Source organism: Condylura cristata, unplaced genomic scaffold (genome assembly GCF_000260355.1).
Source record: "Condylura cristata isolate star-nosed mole 26May11 unplaced genomic scaffold, ConCri1.0 scaffold00003, whole genome shotgun sequence".
NCBI lineage: Eukaryota > Metazoa > Chordata > Mammalia > Eulipotyphla > Talpidae > Condylura > Condylura cristata.
In genome coordinates this window covers 72,930,650-72,953,244 of record NW_004567104.1, presented here as the reverse complement: position 1 = coordinate 72,953,244, position 22,595 = coordinate 72,930,650, and the positions used below count along the sequence as shown (strand labels likewise).

Sequence of the window (22,595 nt, the reverse complement as noted above, 5' to 3'; positions counted from 1 at the left end):
CCGGCGGGGTCGGCCGTCTGGAGTCGGGACCGGTTGGGGATGTGGTCAGGCTCGGGGGGACCTGGCTGACCGGCACCCGAGGGTCAGGTGCAGAGGTGGGAGGGGCCGGAGGACCCGCGTTGTTTGGGGCATGAATCACGAGGTGTCGCGACCCCTGCCAGTGGAGGGCAGAGCTGCCGCGGCAGCCAGGCTGGGGACACCCTTGGAGGGTTGGGGGGAGCCCGCCGCACCTCGGGTCCGCCGTGGAAGCTTCTTGATCTGCGAGGGAAACGGGGGACCTTTCTGAGCAGGCTGGCGTGGGGGGCTGTGCTCGCTCCCTTCGGTGCTAGTGTCGTGTGTGTGTGTGTGAGCGCGTGTGCAAGCCCCCGATTCGAGGGAATTCTAATCAGTGTCAGGACTTTGGAAAACGCTCCTGTCTCCCCGCCTCCTCGCCCAGTCGCCTCACCTGCCTTCACTTTTAAATCCCCTTTCACTTCCCGAATCCTGACTTCCAGTCTTCTGGTTTCGGATGTGGGACGCGCATTAAAAAAAAAAAAATACACATACTTAAATAAGTGGCCCAGTACAGTGCTGTGAGACTTCGTTCTTAGTGAAAATCGAAGTTACCTTCAATATTGATGTGGCCGGAAAAGCAGGTTTTTTGAGAGCCAAGGGAGGATGGAGTTTTCCCCTTCCGGAGACACGCCCTCCCCACCCCCATCCTCTCCTGCGGGATCTGGCAGGTCTTTCAGATCTCGCTTCTGGAGTGCTGGGTAAAGAAGGCCATCTTATTATTGCATCCTTATAATTGATAGCAGAAATACAATCGGTTCTTTTTTTTTTTTTGCCATTTCAGAATAAAAAATAAAAACTGCACAGAGGTGTATCAAGTAAAACGTTAAAATTATTTGCTTCTTGACTTTTCCTCCTTCACACCCTCTGCTCCCCCCAGGAGCAGATGACCCCAGAACTCTTGGACAGCTGACTTAACGATAGTCCCAGGGCACATTTCCACATCAGTACCTGTGGTTCTGCCTCATTACAAAATGCTGCATAGTTTGCCATTGTTTGGCTGTACTTCAGTATAGTTTATCCTCTCTGGCTGATGGAAATTTTGGTCCTTTCAAGGGTTTAAACATTAAAAACCCTGGCTGCCTGAAAATGCTTTGGGCATGCTTGGGGGTGGGGGGCAAGTTTCAGGTAGATCATTTCAACAGGTGATTGTATGGGCTTCGACATACTTTCACCAGAAATCCTTGTTTGGGATTTTCTGTACAGCTGCACACAGCTACCATTTGGGACATTCCTTATTCTGCTGGTCCCGACAGCTTTGTTGAACCCAATCTCAGTGCAGACATTCCGCATGCCCACTTTCTTTATTGGTATTTCCAAATGCAGCAGGGCATGCTTCTTGATGCCCACCATGTGGGTGTCCAAGTGAATTGGATGGTGTATTCTCTGGTCGCTACCTGGGTGACAGCAGACTGGCTCTTCTGGCCACCCCACTTTGGGAGAGCCATTCTGGGCTGCCCTCATGTGAAAGGGAGCCAGAAGCCTTTTTTATGACTTAAAAGATTTTATAATTTAGACTGTTTTATAATTTAAGACTGTTTGATTTAAATGCATTTCAGAGAATTTTTTACCTTTAGAGACTTGATGGAGAAAATGTTGAGGACCAGGTTAAATAACGGTGAATTTATTAATCGTGCCACTTAACACTGAGTTGACATCGACACATTTGACTTGGTTCTAAGGAACAGAGAAGCCTTCAGGAAGAGAAAAGGAGGAAGGCATATTTTGTGAAATAGCCTCTGATCCTCCCATAAACATCCTACAAGAATTCTAAACTCTAAACTCTCATTGAGATGTGTCCCAGGTACATTTAAATTAATACAATGGATCATCATTATACCCATTGCCAGATTAAGAAACAAAATATTTGCATCTTTGTTCCAGAGGTCTTTATCCTGATTTTTGCCTTTGTTAAGCTTCCTTTTGTGTTTTAAAGTAAACTTGACCTGTAAATACACGTATATGTAAGTGTATTTACACATGTATACACAAATTAACTTACAGAGCTTCACTTCCTAACAATATACTTGGTTTTGAGTAATTTTTGAATGGTTTTAAGAAACAAATTTCTCAAATAGATTGTGAGCATTTTTCAAAGTTTTATTGAGAACTGTTACTGAGAATGCCACAAAGAGCTGGTTTTGGAGAGGATTTAAGGAATAGATATTTATGTCGTTCATAGGGAAAGGAATGTCTCAATAAAATTGACTTCGTTGGTTAATACTCCACACGACAACAAAACATAATCCTTTGCGATTAGTCTTTCCCAGGAGGCTGCAAAGCCACACCACCTTATTTCTGCAGTTAAAATTCAAACCTTAAAGGGTCATCAATGGTTTCTTTATTAACACTGAATTTATCATTACGTAAACTGGTAAGAGCAGAGACATAGGCTAAACAGGCTTACTAAAACACACTTTTTGAATTGGGCATTAAAGCTTTATCTCCTATGACCCTCCCTGGTGGTGCAGTGGGTAAGGACGCAGCACTGCAAGCTAGCCTGCTGCCAGCCACAGCTGTCAGTGCGAATTCGATTCCGGTCCTGGAGTGCAGTGGCGCTGCAGACCTCTCCTCACCCGGCTGCTGCTCCCTCAGCTGTGTACCTGTCCATCTGCCTGTTCTGCTCCCCACTCTGTCTCTGATGAATCCTCTTACTGCCCCTGCACCTTTGACCTGTACCCCAGTTCTGTATGCATAAAAATAAATAAATCTTAAAAAAAAAACTTTATCTCTTAGTTGGAAATATAGGCCTGACTGAACACAGGACAGTGTGGTCATTGTCCATTGAAGGCTTCCAGGAATATAGGAGGGAACAGAACGGCTTCAGCATACCTGACTCTTCCCAAGGGCCTTTTTAGTGCAGAACTCTGGATAGTGTTATAAGTAAGCCCTGGGCAGTGGGGTTCCCCACAGTCAGGGCATCTGCAGGACTCTGGGGTGGACCAGGTAATAGGACAGTGGTCCGGGTGAGTGGGCTGCTGTGTGTTTTCTGCTTCTTAGCTCACGGTGTCTTGCCTGCTGTTACCGGGTCAGGTCAAAGCACACCCTTCTGTGAGGGAAGTGAGAAGAGGGGGTAGCTGTTGCAGGCTGCAGGGCTTTGGGGAGAGCAGGGACTGCACCGGCATATGATCTTGATCACGCAGAGCCCAGCACGTGTAGCTGGGAATCTGGGCCAGGTTGGTGGGGCATTCAGTTGAGTTAAAAAGCTGGTATAGCAGCGGGGATATGTCTATCCCTTGCTTCAGTTTGGCCTGGTTATCTGCCTTTTCTGGGGCACAGCTGGTTTCTCCTTTTGTTCTCCAGTGTTGGATCTTTTCTGTATCCTGTAATCTTTTTTTTTTATTATTGAGTTACACGCTCTGGTGCTCTTCAAACTCCAGTAGCTTCTTGACAAGGAAAGTCGCCATTTTTGGAGATCTTCCTTGTCTGTCTGAATATGTTTTGATTCTACCCTCAATACTGAACATATTTTACCATGTATTAGAATTTTAGCTGAAAATTTCTTCAGAATTTGGAAATTACTGCACCCTTGTCTTTTTTTTTTTTTTTCTTGAGTAGAATATCTGGGGTGTGGACCAGAGGTACAGGGTGGGAGGTGTGTGAAGGGATTCACCAGAGACAGTGGGGAGCAGAACAGGAGGATTCACTGAAATGTACTGCTGAGGGGAGCAGTGGGCGAGACAGGAGAGGTCTGCTGCACTGTCTGTGGGACTCAGGGCCAAACTGATAGAGCTGAGACTCAACCCCTAGGCCTCCAGGGAGATACCACCCCACCCCCACAGTTGTTATCTTGTTTCCAGGATTGCTTCGAAGACTTGCAAGCTATTATGATATCTGATCTTTTGTGTATTAACCTGTTTTTTCCCTCTTTGCAAGTTAACAGACTCTACACCTTAAGCTTAGCATTTTTGAATATAAAGTGATGTGTCTATAGAGTGGGCCTCTCTTTACATATCAGGTTGATGTTTGATGAGGCCTTTAAGTTTGGAAATAAAATAATTATTTTTCTGGGGAAGCAGTCGAGCTATTTTGTTATTTTCTCCCTCTATTTTCTTTGTAGTCTCTCTTCTGAAATTCCTGTTATTTAGATGTGAACCTCTTAAAGGTTTTCTTTCCTATTTTCTATCTTTCTACTTGCTAGATGTCTTTAAGTTCTTTTCCCCCAATCTTCCTATTTGGGTTTAAAAAAGAATGTCTATGACCACATTTTTAATTTCCAAAGGTTATTTTTGGTCTGATTGTTTCTCATAATAACATCCTGTTCTTGTTTAATAGATGCAGTATGTTTTCATATCTCCGAGTTTATAATGATTCTGAATTTTATTTCTCTGCATAGTTTTCCAGTTCCTTTGGGAGGGAAAGATCTGACAGCTTCCTCATTCAGTGTACAGTCACTCCAGTCCAACAGCCACATCGTTTCAGTACAACACCCACATCGTTGAGTTGTGTTTCCCATTCCAAACCACAGGAAACAGGGACAGCCATCCGCCTTCTACCAGGATATAGGGGGAGTAGTCACCAGGGCCCTGAGGAGAAAGAGGCAGACTCTGGGCTTCTGACTTTCCCGCTGGCCGTGGCGCACCTTACCTGCTGCCAGCCTGGGTGTTTTCTGTACTGGGGACTTTCTTAGGTGCCCAGCCAGTTACATTGTCCATTTGCTTCCAGCTTCCAAAATATTGCTGTTGTCTCCTATTTTCCCTGTCAGGAGCTTTTTGGGAAAGACTTCTTTATTTATGTGTGCAAGAACTGGGCCAGAGGTGTGGGGAGGGCCGAGAGGCTTCACCAGAGACAGAGTGGGGGCAGAACAGGTGGGTTGACCGAAATCCACTGCTGTGGGGAGCAGCTGGGAAACAAGAGGTCCGCTGCACCCTGTGGACCACTCCCTGGCTGGGAATCGAACTGGTGCTGTAATAGCTGTGGACAGCTTCACAGTGCTGTGCTTTAGGCTCTTAGGCCGCAGGGAGGGCCATTTGAAAACAAAAACAACTCCCTTAGTTTTAGTGAAGTTTCAGGAGGAACTAAAATGAAATGTGTGTTTGCTGTGTTCACCCAGAATGAATTGTTTTTCTCACAAAGAGTAGTAACAGTGCTGCCAGGTGTGCAGTGCCCCCTCCAGAGCTGTCATAGGTAGGTTAGGTCTTTTGGTAGGTGGTGGTTGACAGTGTTGAGTGTCACATGCTAGAAAATGCTGTTCTCACCTTCTGAGGGATGGGATGTTGTCCCCCCATTTTACACACACCAGGAACTAATAGCCTAGGGAGTTTCGAGCACAAATGGTGCCTGGTGCATTGAAGCCACCCCATGGGGAGAGGGAGGAACCTGGTTAGGTAGGCCCAGTTGGCAAGAGGCAGGGGCAGGAACAGTTGAACTAGGGGCTGTTTAGCCAGTGCTGACTCCAGAGCCCAAACTTGTAGCCGCCCTGTGAAGGCTAATTCTGACAGGTGGTCTTGGGGCTTCAAGTTTTCACTTGCTTTGAGCCATTTAGAAATGTTGAGAACTCAGCTTCATGCTTTTATTGTCAGGGAGGGCTCCCTAGTTAGCTCCTGAGGTTATGGAAAGGTGTCAGACAGGGTCTGTGGGTTTGGGTGGGGTCACTTAGCAAGTGCGGGGCACTAAAAGAGAAAGCACAGTGACTGGAGGAGAGAGTGGAGAAAGCGGTGCAGGAGGAAGGGCAGGTCCTGTGGGGCAAATAAGACCTCTGCTGTTCTGTAGAATTTGAGCTTTATCTTTAAAATTAATTTTTTTTTAAATGACTTAGCTTAATGCCATCTAGTACAGAATTCAGGATGTGGGCCTCCCTGGTGGCACAAGGGGGTTAAGTCTCAGCACTGTCATGCTGTTAGCAGCCATTGTTGGCCAGGGAGTGACCCACAGGGTACAGCAGACCTCTCCTGTTTCTCCCTACTGCTCCCCTCAGCAGTGTACTTTGTTCATCTACCTGTTCTGCTCCCCACTCTGTCTCTGGTGAATCCTTTCACCGTCTCTGCACCTCTGGCCTATACCCCACTTCTATAAGCATAAATAAGTCTTTAAAGAAAAAAAAATGGGAAGGCAAAGGTTTAAAGGAGGAGAAAGATTTGTATTTCTCTTTTCTAATCATTCTATGGGTGCAGGAGTGGGTTTGGCTGGTTTCAGTGGAAGCTTTGTAACATGAGTGGCTCCAGTCTATGGAGAAGTTGGATGAAAGAGCTATTTAGGAGGCATAATTAGGCGATGGGATGGATGTGTGAGGTAAGAAGTGGCAAGTCAACACTGGCTTGACGGGCTCCTATCACTGGATACATGGGACTCATATCTTGATGGGCTCATATCACTGGATACATACTCCCTATCTTAGGGACTCTGCCAATCTGGTTTGGATTCAGAGTTGTTGATTTTGAGGTGACTCTGAGTCAACCAGGGGATGTCATGCCGGGAATTGGATGTGGGTCTGAGACTGAATATTTAAATCTGCAAACGAGCCATAAAGAAAAGTAGAAGCTGGTGAATGTGCCAAATAATCCTTGTTTTAATTAAAAGTTAACAGGAATTTTACTGTGGAAATCATATAGTTGTAAGATTAAAGTCTCTTTAGAAAGCAATGCGTCCTATCCTTTACTTTCATTTTAGATTTAAATCTTCTACCAAAATGGATGATACTCACCAACTTTTCTTATTCTGTGTGATTTACAAATTAGAAGGCACAAGAACAGTCCCTGGGGTTAGTATATAAAATGTCCTTTCGAAAGTACTTGGCTCTGAATAATTTATGCTGTTGGATTTTAAAGTCTATAAAATATTCATACTGTGAATATCTAGAAACCAGACTTGTGGAAGCCCAAGGGGAGAACAGTGTTGTCCAAGCCCCTCTCTGAGAATCCAGCCAGCAGTCATGGCCATGGTCATCGAGGACCTTATGGCCCTGTTTGCTTCTCCTTTCACTGGATCACAACACCCCTCTGAGCTGGGTGGCTTCCCTTGGAGTTGTTCTTGCTTTCAGCAGTCAGCAGTATGGTGGGAGTCTCCCCAGGCAACCTGAAATGAGAGATGATGTGAAACTGTCTGATTTGAGCAGTGACACGCTGTAATGACCATGAGCACAGATTTTGGAATCAGCTCTGAACTTTGGTGAAAAGCTTGACTTTCCTCGCTGTCTGAACTTGGGCAAATTATTCTTCAAGTCTTTTCAGTGCTTGAGGTAAAAGTAACGTCCTCGGGGTGTGAGGGATAATGGAATTGTCTATGTAAAGAGTTTTCCTGAGGTCAGACGAGCTTTCTGCAGGGCGCCTAATCAGTCTAATTAATAGGGATAGTGTGCAGCATTAGCTGTGGTGATGGTGGGGGAAGATGCAGATTTTGCTTTTGTTTCATTGTTTTGTGTAGTTCTGTACACCTAGTATCTTGGATGAGTAAGACTTGCATTTTAATTTCTTGATTTTTTGGTAAGAGTTTTAAATGATACAGATCATAATTTATTTAACAAATATTCATTGATTTTGCTGCTAGTTTTTTGAATTCTCTGATGATGAGGACCAAGATTTATTCACATCCTCAGAGATGTTCTGTAAATACTCAGTACAAGCTCTGGAGGAGCTGATTAGATGCCATCCCCTGCTGTGGGGCCCTCGGCCTGCGGTGGGGCGCAGGCGCTGAGTAGGACAGGAACAGGGCTGTGAGTCAGAGTGGGCGCACGGTCATTCCCAGCCCTCCCTGCTCACTCGCTGAGATACCTTAGCTTCCTCCTGACTTCATTTGCTAGTTAATTGCTGAGAACCTCTAATTCCCAAGAGACCACTCTTTCAGTGGTTTCTGATGGACTGTCATACTTCCGTCTCCCCAAGTGACCTTCAGTCATACCACAGATTGTGTCTCGCAAGCTCATTTCCAACCCCCTTCCCTGTTTGGGTAATGTGACAATCATTCTCATTCCTCCAGCCTACTGCTAATACTGCTTGGATATTTACTTATTTACAAGTTTTTTTTTTTTTTTTTTAATTAACGTAGGTAACAGTTTACAGCACTGTATATGATTTAGAGGTATAGGATCTGCCTTTCAGGTGCGTTCCCACACCACACACACCAGCAAAGCACCCATGGTCGTCCACTAAGGGCCTTCTTCCTCCTGTGCTCCTGCCAGTTTAATTTGCAAAGAAAAACTCCTTCAGCTCTCCCAGTATTGCCTCAGCTTGTTTCCTTATTCTCTTGCTGTCTACAGTGAGGGCAGGTATCTTGAACATTTCTCTATAGCTCCCCTCCACTTTGTTGCCACCAGCATTTTCTTTCTGAATCTCAGAACTGATCCCTGCAGGCCCTGGTGGTTTGTTGTTGCTGAGAGCAGGGGTCCGAAAGCTCTGACCTGTGGGTGGACTCTGACCTGCTGCCAGTTTTGTAAATTATGTCTTATTGGAACTAACTCAGCCGTGCTCCTTCCTTAACATAATGCCTGTGGATGCCTTTGTCTGTGGTGGCAGAGTTGAGAGGGTGTCAAAGACCACTTTGCCTGTAAAACTTACAGTGCACTGTTTGATCCTTCACAGAGAAATGTTGCCAGTCTCTGACTTAGAGGGTGGAGTTCAGACTTGAGTGGGTTGAAAATCCTTCATGTTCTTTCCCACATAGGTTAATCACCTCCATTCTTTGAACTACCTTAAATTCTACCCTGTTCCCTCTTGAGCCTATTTAATTTTACGTATTTTAGCCCTACATTTTCATCTGTCAAACTCCAGTTCATGCTTTAAAATCTAACTAAATTTGTTTCTCTTCTTTCAAACTGGCCTCATCTCTCAAGCTGTGTCCTACAGCTGTAAACCACCCCCGCCCCCATATTTCTGTTGTGCACTTTTGTATCCTATGTTGTAATGCAAATAGTCTCCCTTCTGACACTGACCCTAAGGAGACTGTTCTTTACACTGATTTTATATACGAGTGTCTAACACTCATAGCATTTAACAGCCAATCATGAGATGGATGAACAGAGTCTGGACATTTGACTGAAGGAAAGCCTTTCAACTTGGAAATGGAAATTCAGGATTTTTAAAAAAGATTATTTTTTAAGATTTATTTATTTACTCATACAGAACTGGGCTATAACCAGAGGTGCAGGAGCTGTGAGATAATTCACCAGAGACAGAATTGGGAGCAGAACAGGCCGACTGACTGACGAAGTACACTGCTCAGGGGAGCAGTGGGCGGGTCAGGAAAGGTCTGCCACACCATGTGGTCACCTCTAGGCTTGGGGATCAAACTCATGCTGAAGTGACTTTAGCTTCTTGGTGCTATGCTTTAACCCGCTGCGCCACCAGGGAGGGCCTTAACAAAGATTTTTAAATGTATCTATGCATACAAGAATTGGGGTACAGGCCAAAGGTGTTGGGGGTTTGAGTGGATTCACAAGAGACAGAGGTGGTGGACAGACGGTTCTGACCCATACTGCAGTGGCTAGCAATAGCTTGATAGTTAACCCCTGTACCGCCAGGGAAGCCCTAATTCAGGATTTTGATGTTTGTGGAAACCTTTACTCAGACCACTGTTACATGAACAGTGCTACAATAGTTTACTAGCTTGATTTTTTTCACTTAATAGTAGTCATTGCCAGTTATTCATGCCATTAAATGGTTTTCAGAAATAATTTTTAATGTCTGTGTAAGTAAACTACATAAGCGTTTACTCTTATTGAATATTTAGATTTTCTCTAAGTAGTCTTTGCCTTTATGATGTTTCCAAGGGCCTATTATCTTAAATTAAATATTGTGCACTTGTTTAAAGTTTAAGCCAGGGAGTCAGTGTTAGTATTGTCAGCTTCCATGTAGTCAAGACTGTAATAATAAAAAACGCTTATCTTTTTATAACTATCAATAACAAAATCCATGTAAAAGTCAGTGATATTTCTTGTGTTAGACCAGCCCTTTCCGCTCCTAGATGTTAACATAGTGACTAGGCTCTTGGTGCCTGTCTCTTCACGTCAGAGTTCTTCACTCTGCTTTTCCATTATAGCTCAGTGTAACTCCAAATCCTTAATGAGGTCCACATTAATCCCCATTGTGACCTGTCCTTATCTGTCCACTTCAGGCTTGTCCCAAGGCATTTGCCCCACTAACTTACTATATGCTTATTTTCTTGGACTAGCTGCTGCTTCCTTGTTGGTACCAAAGGGACAGATGAACTCTAATGCCTATAATTGCCAGCTCCCTGATCTACCTCTTTTTTTTTTAAGATTTATTTATTTGTACGTACAAAACTGGGGTACAGGCCAGAGGTGCAGGGGCAGTGAGAGGATTCACCAGAGACAGAGATGGGAGCAGAACTGGTAGATGGACGAAGTACACTGTCGAAGGGAGCAGCGGGCAGGTCAGGAGAGGGCTGCTGCCTATGTGGGTCACCTCCAGGGCCGGCTGGGATTGAATTCATGCAAAGTGGCTTTAGCTTCTTAGTGCTGTGCTTGAACCAGCTGTGCCACCAGGGAGGGCCCTGATCAACATTTTTTGCTTCTCCTTAGTCTAATCAACTCTACTCAGCTTTTAAACATCAATATGTTCTTGAACTTTAGCAAATATTACTTCTTCAGAGAGGCTTTCCCCCTATTCTAAACAGATCGCTAACATCCTGTGCATTTCCACATAGCAGTTGTTTGTGTGACTGCATTTGTGTGTGCAGTTATTGTATAGATTTAGTTGAAACTTCTTTGCCCCACCTCATCTCCAGACCTCAAATATAAGCCCTAAGAAGGGGGAGTCTATTACATTTCATTAATTGGTATGGAAATAGCTATGTATTTTCTTTTAGAACTGTTTCTAACAGGTTGAGGAAATTTTTTTATGAGGAAATTTTACAATATGAGGAATTTTACAATAGGAAATAAGACTTTGTTTTAACCTTTAGACATTGTCTTAAATTCATGGTGACCTTCCTGTATTTTAACCAGTTAATATTTAACCTGTAATAGCTCCTCATTGCCATGTTTGAGGAATAGCTTGATGAAATGTGCCTATAATGCAAACATGTAAGACTTAGTACAACTGAAGCATATTTGAATGATAAAATCTTAATGTTTTGTGTATAAAAGTTACACACGGTCAAATACACATATATGTCAGAAACATCAGAAACATAGTTGCTGGAATATTGAGGAGTTTTATTTTTACATTTATTATAATATGTAGTGAAATGTCACCAGGAATGTGTGAAAGTTCTAGCCCAGATACTGTTCTACAAGCTCACCAGTATCTAACATTGTCAGTGTTTTTAATTTTACCTATTTTCCTCATGAGTAATGATGGTGAATGCTCTTTTGGCCATTGGTTATAGTTTTTTGCCCATTTCTCATTTGTCTTTTGCACAATAAAAATTGTGTTATTTTAGTATTACTAATATCTGAGTTAGTCACACACTGGAGATATAAATCCTTTGTAAATAGTATCTCCTAATCTGTTTTTCCAGTGTTTGGACCTTTTGTGGTATATTTATTGAACTTTTTTTTTCTAGATAAATAATTTAACCCATTACGAGTGGTATGAAATACACCTAAAACTATATTTATGCACAGTGTTTGAAAATGTAGCTAGCAAAGTATTGAGAAAGAATTCATCTTTGTGGATATCCTACATAGTATTATAATGTTTGCCTGAAATCATTGCTTTTTAAATAAGGAAAGAAAAGAGGGAAGTTTTAAAACATTTGCCCATACAGTGATCATTTCTGGTGCTTTTCTTTCCTCACTGGTGGCCTTGCCTTCATTCTGAAGTATTTTCTTTAATACTTTTGTGGGTCCAGATTTGGTGCTAAATTATTTTTATTTTTGTTTACCTGAAAGTATTTTAATTTTATCCTAAAAAAAAACTCTTTATTAAGATTAAAATGTACATAGAATAACATTACCTGTTCTAAATGTTGCACCTCAGTGATTTTTAGTCCATTTGTAGAGTTATCACAGTCATTGCCACATGTCAGCTTTAGAGCTTGTGCCCAGTAGCTGTCACTCACCCCCTTGTCCCCCCCCAACGCAATGACTTATTTTCTGTGTATAGAATCCGCCTCTTCTGGACACGTTATATAAATGAAATCATATGATATGTGGCCTTTTGTCTTTTAGTTAGCATAATGTTTTTGTTGTTTTTCATGTTGCAACATGTACCAGTACTCTTCATTTTTACTGCTGAATTTGTATTCCATTGTGTGGATGGACCGCTTTTTTTTTTTTAAGATTTATTATTTATGCATACAGAACTGGGGTACAGGTCAACGGGGGCAGTGAGAGGCTTCACCCAAGGCAGAGTGGGGAGCAGAACAGGCAGATGGATGAAGTATACTGCTGAGGGGAGCAGCAGGCGGGTGAGGAGAGGTCTGCTGCGCCATGTGGATCACCTCCAGGGTTTTAGCTTCTTATGCTCTGCTTTAACCTGTTGAACCACCAGAGAGGGCGGGGGCCACATTAAAAAAAAAATTACTTACTCATACAAGAACTGGGGGACAGGCCAGACGTATAGGTGTGATAGAGTTCACTAGAGACAGAGTGGGGAGCAGAATAGGCAGATTGACTGAAATACACTGCTGAGGGGAGCAGCAGGTCAGAAGAGGTCTCATGCCATGTGGGTCACCTCCCTGGCCTGGAATGGAACTCATGCTGCAGTGGCTGCAGATCGCCTCATAGTGCTGTGCTTTAACCCATTGCGCCACCAGGGAGGGTCCTGGACTGCATTTTAAATCCTCTCTTCAACAGCAGTCACCCAGAAGTGCCAGCCTCCATATCTGGCAGTTGATGCTCACTGTTGGCCGCGACCTCCCCAGGGCTGTGGGCTGTGGTCTCCTCATAGCAGTGTGGCCTTGGTTTCTTACATAGTATCAGGAATTCAGCATCGGTGTGCGGAGAACCTGCTATGAAGCTGCATTGCCTTTCTTGATCTAGTTTCAGAAATTGCATGGCACAGGTTACACAGCATCACTTTGCCTATTTTACTGGTCTTCCAGTCTGTATTGTTGGCCTAAGCTCAAAGGGAGGGACATGGGCCAGAGCCTTTCAATAGGAGAAGCACCAAAGAATTTGCAGACATGTTTAAAACCACTGTACTCATTTAGTAAATAGTGAGCTCTCCCTTGTGCCTTGTGTTTAGCATAGTCTTTTTTTTTTTTAAGGTTTATTTTATTTATGCACACAGGACTTGGGGCATAGGCCAGAGTTGTGGGGTTTGAGAGGATTCACCAGAGACAGAGTGGGGAGCAGAACAGGCAGACAGACAAAGTACACTGCTGAGGGGAGCAGTGGGGGAGGCAGGAGAGTTCTGCCAGCCGTGTGAGTCAGCTCCTGGGCAGGGGATTGAACTCATGCTGCAGTGACTGCTGATAGCTTCATAGTGCTGAGACTTAACCCCTTGTGCACCAGGAAGGTCACTAGCATAGCCTTCAGTTCATCTCAAGAGGGATTCATCAAGTATTCATTTTTCTTCTTAAATGTGGTAGAATAGGACCTTCACTAAATTTGTGCTTAATGCCTTAAGAAAGGAGTAAGGTGTACTTCTTCTTAAAAGCAATTCCCGAGATTATTTTTTTGTCCTTTTTTTTTTTAAAGAGTATTTAATGAACCCCCCCCCACACTTAAGGGGTGAAAATGGCAGGCTTCCTGGATAATTTCCGTTGGCCAGAATGTGAATGTATTGACTGGAGTGAGAGGAGAAACGCCGTGGCTTCTGTGGTAGCAGGTATATTGGTAAGTGGAAGGGTCTGGTTGGTGGTCTTTATGCCTCATTTTTTGCCCTGAAAATTAATGTTGGTTCCTTTAGACTGGGAATATCCTTGGACTATTTGTCACTGTTGTTTTGTTTTAAAAGATTTTACTTATTTATGCATACGGAGCTGGGGTATAGGCCATCGGTATGGGGAGGTGAGAGGATCCATGAGAGACAGAGTGGGGAGCAGAACAGGCAGATGGACTGGAATACACTGCTGAGGGGAGCAGTGGGGGAGACAGGAGAGGTCTGCTGTGCCATGTGGGCCAGCTCCCTGGCAGGGGATCGAACTCATGCTACAGTGGCTGCTGTAGCTTCATAGTGCTGTGCTTTAACCACTTTAACCCGTTGTGCCACCAGGGAGGGCCCTCTCCACTGTTTTATATAAATATCAGCATTCCACATACCAGTACTAAATAAAGTTATTTGGCTTCATTTGACTGTAAATTAGTTAAACTTAATATCATTCCTCTAGTTCCAGGTTATGATACAGTATTGTTCCCAGCTTTAGTGTTCTGTCAACTGCTCTTCCCCACTGTTTCTTTGATGCAGATTTCAATATCTGTTACACTTTAAACATTCATCTCTTGCAACATACAGTTTTATATGTTGCTGATAGAAAAAAAATAAAGCAGAGTAGGAACTGGAGAGACTTGCGATGCAATATGCATGCAGAGTTCTTTTAGATATTTCTGTTTTTTATTCTCCTTAATAGTCATTTCACATGCACTTGTTTATAAAATTTCTTATCACTTTGTCTACGTTAAAGCTATTGAGCTTGGGCTCCCTCTAGTGGCGCAGCGGGTTAAAACGCAGCACTAAGAAGCTGAAGCCATTTCAGCATGAGTTCGATCCCCGCCTGCCCTGGAGGTGATCCACATGGCATGGGAGACCTCTCCTGACCCGCCTGCTGCTCCCCTCAGCAGTGTGCTTTGTCAGTCCACCTGTTCTGCTCCCCACTCTGTCTCCGGCAAATCCTCTCACCGCCTCCTGCACCTCTGGCCTGTGCCCAGTTCTGTATGATTAAATACATAATTTTTTTTTTTAAATAAAAAGCTATTGAGATTAGTTTAGGTAAAAACATTGCATTTTGCAAACTCGTGTTCAGCGATTTTTACAGTATTCAGATTACATAGTTTATAGACTATCGCAGCTTAAATAGTTTTGGAGACATGATGGCAGCCTCTTGGTAAGCTTGCAGCTCGGTTTTGGAAGCAGCAGTGCTTGGATAAATAAAACATTCTCTAGACAGATGAGAGATTATTAGGTAATCGGGTAGTTTGTTAGTTGGAGGTTCTTTAAGAGAGCTTTGGATACATAGAATTAGGTGGATTAAAGAAGCAGGCATTTCATTCTCATGGTCATTTTTTTATCAGGCATTGAGAGCAGAACGTCAGACTCTTTCATGGTCTTGATCAGTCATGTGTGTCTGAAAGGCAGTAAAGAATAAACAAGGGCTTCCTATTATATTTCAACATCTAGAGCTCAAAGAGGGATTATTTTGTTTTATTAATGGTCTTTAGGAAGAAGGCCTGTTAAAGAGTGGGTGACAGAGTATTAGTGGCGCTTTAATGGCCTGCGCTCTCTCAAGTTTTTCACAGGCTGGTGGATAATGATTGATGCAGCTGTGGTCTACCCTAAGCCAGAGCAGCTGAACCACGCCTTCCACACGTGCGGTGTGTTTTCCACGTTGGCTTTCTTCATGTAAGTATCGAGGTAATTTGCTATTCAAGATCATTTTTCTAAAAATACATTTTCCTTGAAATTTAATGCTGTCTGGAATAACTTCTTAATTTAATTGATGGTTTCTTTAATGTGAGATATATATATATATCCTTTCTTTATTAAGATGCAGCATGAATGAGTATTGAATTTAGTCAATTCCTTTTAACTTATTTAGTATTTTTTAGATTATCATGTGATCTTTCTTATCTTTGTTAAATTGTTTAATTACTATATTTTATCAGTCCCAAGATTGTTTTTTATATTAATATTCCTGAATATCAGGGTGTTTTTTATAGTCAGGGTTATCTTATAATTGATGACAGGTTTTCTTTTTGTAGTATAAAAACTAATGGTACATCTTAAGAATCAGTGGCATCTTAGACTAATGTAATATATTTCTAGATTTGTTAGTAGTGAATCACCTTTAATTAAATAAAAAGCTACAGAGTGTTTTTGTTTGTTTTTTTAAAGTGTTGCTTGGCCATGTTTGGGCAGAGGGGAGGATTGGCCTCAACTAAGAATGGCTTTTTTCTTTGTTAAATCATTTTCAGATTTATCTGATATCTCACTTCTTACAAGACTTTTTATTTTATTTATTTATTTTTTATAAATTTTTTTTTAAAGATTTATTTATTTATTCATACAGAACTGGGGTACAGGCCAGAGATGTGGTGGGTGAGAGGATTCACCAGAGACAGAGTGAGGAGCAGAACAGGCAGATCGACGAAGTACACTGCTGAGGGGAGCCACGGGCAGGTCAGGAGAGGTCTGCCACGCCATGTGGTCACCTCCAGGGCAGGCGGGGATCGAACTCATGCGGAAATAGCTTTAACTTCTTAATGCTGTGCTTTAACCCGCTGCGCCTTTATTTTATTTTTAAGATTTATTTATGTATACAAGAGCTGGGGTGCAGGCCAGAGGGGCCAGAGGTGTGAGAAAATTCACCAGAGACAGAGTAGGGAGCAGAATAGGTGGGTCTTCTGACATATACTGCTGAGGGGAGCAGCAAGTGAAACAGGAGAGATCTGCTGTGCCATGTGGGTCAGCTCCCTGATCGGGAATTGAACTCATGCTGCAGTGCTGAGAATAGCTTCATAGTGACGAGACTTAACCCCTCGCACCATCAGGGAGGGCCTGGTTGTCTTTTAATAATGAAAAAAGTAAACATTAAAATTACATAATTTCCTTATCTGTCAGAAATTTAAAAAAAGGTTTAAAGTGTAGATGGAATAGTCATATCCACTGATGCTAAGGAAAGGCAGTTCTGCTACAAATATACCTTGCTGCAACAAAAATGGAAAGAAGCTAAATAAAGTGGGCTGCTACCCTAGACAGACATTTTTTTTGGAGTTTGGGAAATGATTTAGAGAGAATCCCTTGACTTTTAACATAAGGAAACACTTTTAGGCTCTTGATTATAATGAAAACCTTAACTGACATTGAGGAGTTCATGCATAAATGTAAATTAGGTAAAGGTATCAGAAAATTGGCACCTTTTCATAATCTTTAGAGATACATGATAGTAATTTCTTTAAATTATGGAAGTTTTCTGAATATAATTTAGGGAAACAAGATGTACATTTTTATCCAGTAGGCTATTTGTTAAGTTAAAAGGTATGTTTATTCAGATCTTTTTGTTAAGAAATAATAATCCCTTTCTAAGTGATATGTATGTGATCTGCGGTTGTTTTAGCAGTGTGAAAGCTGACTAGGTGATCTTGGTTTGTTTTAGGATAAATGCTGTGTCCAATGCTCAGGTGAGAGGTGACAGCTACGAGAGCGGCTGTTTAGGAAGAACAGGTAAAGGCACTTTGTGCTGTTACTGTGTAAAAATCAAAGCTCCAGTGAGTCTTTATTTGGGTATGGGTAATGACTATGAACAACATTTTTTGTTAAAAGATTCAGTGTTACTGACATCTGTAAGCAGGTTACGCTTTTTTCTATATTGATCATTGTGTGTGTTATTGCCTAGATCAATTATAATTTATGTAAAAAAAATTGACCAGTTTTATTTAAAATGTACAATTTGTTGTGTAAATAACACCACAATTATGATATAAAAGATTTACATTACCTTGCAAAATTCCCTAGTATCTCCTTCTCCCCACATCCTGGCCATGCTGATGTCCTTTCTATTTCTATAGTTCTGCCTTTTGTAGAACTTTATATAAGTGGAATCATATAGTAAGTTTCATAACATTTTAAACAAATAAAGGAGCTGTAAAAGAGTTTAGCTTTTAAAAACATCTTTTAATTAAATTTATTGTTTTACTGTGGTGAGAACATACACATAACTCTTTCAACAGTTTTTTTTTTTTTTTTAAAGATTTATTTATTTGTACATATAGAACTGGGGTACAGGCCAGAGGCTCAGGGGCGGTGAGAGGCTTCACCAGAGACAGAGTGGGGAGCAGAACAGGTAGATCAACGAAGTACACTGCTGAGGGGAGCAGCGGGCGGGCCAGGAGAGGTCTGCCACGCAATGTGGTCTCCTCCCGGGGAGGCGGGAATTGAACTCATGCGGAAGTGGCTTTTTAGCTTCTCAGTGCAGTGCTTTAACCCGCTGCGCCACCAGGGAGGGCCTCAACAGTTTTTTTTAAAAAAAGATTTACTTATTTATTCGTATAGAACTGGAGTACAGGCCAGAGGTGCAGGGGCGGTGAGAGGATTCACCAGAGATAGGGCGGGGAGTGGAACCGGCAGATCAACGAAGTACACTGCTGAGGGGAGCAGCAGGCCGGTCAGGAGAGGTCTGCCACGCCATGTGGTCACCTCCGGGGCAGGCGGGGATCGAACTCATGCTGAAGTGGCTTTAGCTTCTTAGTGCTGTGCATTAACCCGCTGCATCACCAAGGAGGGCCTCAACAGGTTTTTAAAGTGCAAGTGCACAATACTGTATTGTTGCCTACAGGCGCATGGATGTGTAACAGCTCTCCTGAGCTCACTCATCTCGTAGAACTAGACTTCAGAACCTTGCATGGCAGCTCCTGTTTTCCCACCCTCCAACCTCTGGCATCTCCCATTCTACTCTTTCTGTTTTTGTGAGTGCAGGTTAGCATAGGTACATCATATAAGTGGAATTAAAAAAGAACGAAATCCTGCTGTATATGACAACACCGAGGTACCTGGAGGACTGAATGAGATAAAACAGTTACAGAGGGTCACATTAATTTTCTATCCTACCTTATGCTTTAAATGCTGATACAGTTTTCATGACTTCACTTCATTTGGGACCCATGAAAACTAGTGACAGATGACGGGTGAGCTCACGTCAGCCTGTGCACATGCACGTGGTCACTACTTACCTGTCCTGTGCCCCAGTCTCAGCAGGTGAAGTCAGGAATGGGGGAGAGGAGAGAAAAGAAAGCATGTACTAACCAGTGAAAATACTGTGTATAGAGCACATAATACTTTCTTTGATCATTTTTGTTCAAAAGATGTTTCCACAGATACTGCCATGATTTATGTCACTACTGTCTGTTCTTAATAGAAAATTTTATTGTCACTCAGCTGAAAAGTGGATCATATATTGAATTGGGCATGGCTCTGAAAACCATTATTTTATACCCTCACTGAGTCTTAGGCTTTATTCCATGATTATTCTCTACCCAGTTAAAATTCATGTTTCAGTCTGTGTTTATGTGTGGTGTGTGTAGTGCAAGTTCAGAAGTCTGATGCCTCGAGAGTTAAGGGCACACTGTCTTCCAGGCATGCGCAAACACCACCACACTAAGCTTTCACACTCCTTATGTGACTTATTTGTCATTTTCCCCCATTTAATCTCCAGAAGAGTTTGCAAGAAAGTATATTCAGAATAGTAAGTGTACTCTGATGGAAATAGTGAATAGTAAAGTATGAAATGGAACTGGAGTCAGGAGGAAAAGATCTACCTGAAATCCGGGACAAGGTGGTGCTCTTATATGTCCCTTGACATATGAGTTTCCTTGTAGTCAACCCAAATATGTGTTTAGAATTTTTTTTTTTTTTTGCAAAACAAAAGTTTGTTCATTTTTCAAGGAAACTTTTCTTGTTTAATGAGATTTTTGATAGTCCCCTTTATTCACCTACATAGTTTGGGTTTGTCTTTCTCCTTCTCCAGGCAACTAAACATCATGGTGTATTTCTGGAGATCTGCTTCTTATACTAAAATTTAGATAATTAATAGACCCATATATCTCAAATGTCAGCTCTTCTAACAATGCTGTGCTTTGATTTAGACCTTCCTTCATATCTGGTGTCTAAAATATATGAATCTCTTCAGTAACAGAGTATCTGTGATTGAAAACATTTAGCTTTATATAATGAAAATTGGCATGGATTTGATTTTCGCTTCAGGGGAGCTTTAATTTTCTTCCGTGGGACCATGGGCTGCAAGGTACCTGTGTCCAAGGTCTGGTACAGATGTTAATTAACCTGCTTTCCCAAAAAATGTGTTGAGCCTACTCAGGCCTCCAGATTACTTATTAAGATCTTGCTGTGTAAGTTCCAGAACTCTGCACAGTAGAGGGTTGAAGAGCTGCTTCTAAGCTTGAACCTCACAGGGGCATATGGTACAGGTTGGCTGCCTCGGCCACAAAAGACTGTCCTGAGTTGGCCACTGTTTGCCCATATTGAGTAGTGGTGTAATTCTGACATTAATGTGGGGGCCTTACTCATTTGTAGTCTCTCACTTGTGTAGGCTGATGGCTCTCTGAAACACATTTGCTGTTTTTCCTAGAGCAGTTACACTTTGCAGTACACACCAAGGGGTAATTTTTTAGTTAGGGTTTGATGAATGTAGTCAGGTGACACTTACGAGACTTTCCTTGTTTAGTTTGCTTAGGCTAATAGTCCTCTGCCCACTGGAAAGGTAACTCTCCCTTTATCCTCTTTCAAGTGTGGGTTATAGTCCATTTAATTTTAAGGGTTTTTAAAATTTCAGTTTTGTCTTTTTAATCTTCAGTTAATCATCAGGCAGCATATATGTACCTGTCTTTGAGATGTATGGCATGTGGGTAATAGTGTTTCTACAATTCCATGTTCCTAAAGCCTATTCCTCACACAGGTGCTCGTGTTTGGCTCTTCATTGGTTTCATGTTGATGTTTGGGTCACTTATTGCTTCCATGTGGATTCTTTTTGGTGCATATGTTACCCAGAGTAAGTATTTATTTCTCTTTTATTTTATAGGAGAGACTCATATTTGGCTTAGTCTGTTAACTCCATCTGAAGTAAAATTTGGTTTACTCAGTTATCTTGAAGAAGTGACTGCATGAAGACAGCCAGACTGGAGGTGAATTTACTTGGTCATAGCGATAATAGTGAGATACCTGTCAGGTGTACAGCTCCTTATACACAGAATGAAAATCAAGCTTTCACAACCTGTTTGGTGGCGATCCCTAACCTGAGCTGATCTGGGACTCAGAGTAGGTTTTACTCCATTCCCATGGTGTACAAATATTTTCTTGCAGGAATGTGATACATTTGCTCATGGACTTCTGGTCCAGACCCAGCTCTTGGGCTATGTAGTACTTAAAATTTGTGTTTCCCATTCTTAAATTTGAATTCCAAAACACACCTTGCCCTAAGGGTTTCTTCTAAGAGGTTGTGGACCCAGATATCTTTTTTTCACCAAAAGCTTCTCTTGCCACTGTCAGCCTGTCATTTTTCATCATAGTTTAGGGAGTGTTTTAAGGGCAAACTGAAGATGTTTGTGTGGCTTTCTGCAGGAAGAGTGGTGCAGAGGAGTGCCAGTGTGGCCCGTGGGTCCCACCCAGGACCAGTCTCAGCAGGCGCCGGGAGCCTGGTTTCTTGGCTCTCTTCCTTCACCCCATAGATGGCAGGCAGACTCAGATAGCACAGCTTATTCGTCCTCTCACCCCTCTGTCTCAGCATCTCTTAGTCACTCTGGTTCACGGACACATTTCCTTGCTCTGATCCACATTAACCTTTGAATGCTTCTGATGGAATTCCTAACTTTTGTTAGTAAAAAATCTTCAAATATTTGTCCCTTTCATTTGGTGCAAACATGTCATGCAAGTAGTTGACTAATGTTTAAGTAATACCCCTCACCAAGTAGATTAAAATGTGTTATTTTAACTAATTGCAAATACAAATAGAGCACACAGGTCTAGCGTGAAACTCATTTGAAGGAAATTGCTGTTTTAAAAACAGCTGTGTTGACCTGTAATTGGCATATTCTAAATACACCCATTTAAAGTATTTGGTTCTGCCTTTTTAGTAGATTCACAAAGTTGTGCTACCATCACTGTGGTCCAATTTTAGAACATTTTTATCAACTTGCCAAAGAAACCTTTACACATTAGCAACAGTTTCCGATTGCTCTTTTCCTCCTGCCCTGGTCACCCAATGTCTGGAGATTTGCCTCACTCTTGTCACTGGAATCATTGGGGAAGTGCATTTTTTTTTTTTTAAAGATTTACTTATTTGTTCGTACAGAACTGGGGTATAGGCCAGAGATGCGGAGGGTGAGAGGATTCACCAGAGATAGAGCGGGAAGCAGAACAAGCAGATCGATGAAGTACACTGCTGAGGGGAGCAGTGGGCGGGTCAGGAGAGGTCTGCCACGCCATGTGGTCACCTCCGGGGCAGGCGGGGATAGAATTCATGCGGAAGTGGCTTTAACTTCTTAGGGCAGTGCTTTAACCCACTGCGCCACCAGGGAGGGCCGGGCGAGTGTATTTTAAGCTCATTCTATCCCTGACGCTAAGAAGGGTGAACAGCTATTTTTAATTCCTTGGAAATCTGCAGAGTTTTGGGAAGCTACATGTGAAACTTTCTAGTTTTTGTTGTGGAAATGGGGATGAATTGTCACTCCTGAAAGATGTATAAGAAGATATTAAGTTGTAAAGGTCATAACATTCATTGGTTGTATCTAGAGATAAATCTTTTTTAAGGATTTATTTTATTTACTTGTGCATACAAGAGCCAGCAGTAGACCAGAGGTGCAGGGTGTGTGTGTGAGAGAGAGAGACGATTCACTAGAGACAAGAGTGGAGAGCAGAACAGGCAGATCTGCTGAAATACACTCTGAGGGGAGCAGCAGGTGTGACAGGAGAGGTCTGTTGCGCCATGTGGGTCACTCCCTGGCTGGGGATCGAACTTCTGCAGTGGCTGTTGTTGGC

The 22,595-nt window shown here is 42.4% G+C and overlaps 1 protein-coding gene across 1 annotated transcript in view; it reads left to right on the top strand.

Annotated features, from left to right (window-relative positions):
• Positions 1–13,573: 13,573 nt before the first annotated feature.
• TMEM50B (transmembrane protein 50B) overlaps positions 13,574–22,595 on the top strand; it is a 14,465-nt gene continuing 5,443 nt past the window's right edge. The window contains exons 1-4 of the mRNA XM_012734787.1: positions 13,574–13,729; positions 15,340–15,452; positions 17,206–17,273; positions 20,518–20,743. Of these exons, the coding sequence (XP_012590241.1) occupies positions 13,631–13,729; positions 15,340–15,452; positions 17,206–17,273; positions 20,518–20,726 (489 nt within the window). The 5' untranslated portion in view covers positions 13,574–13,630 and the 3' untranslated portion in view covers positions 20,727–20,743. The remainder of the gene's footprint in view (positions 13,730–15,339; positions 15,453–17,205; positions 17,274–20,517; positions 20,744–22,595) is intronic.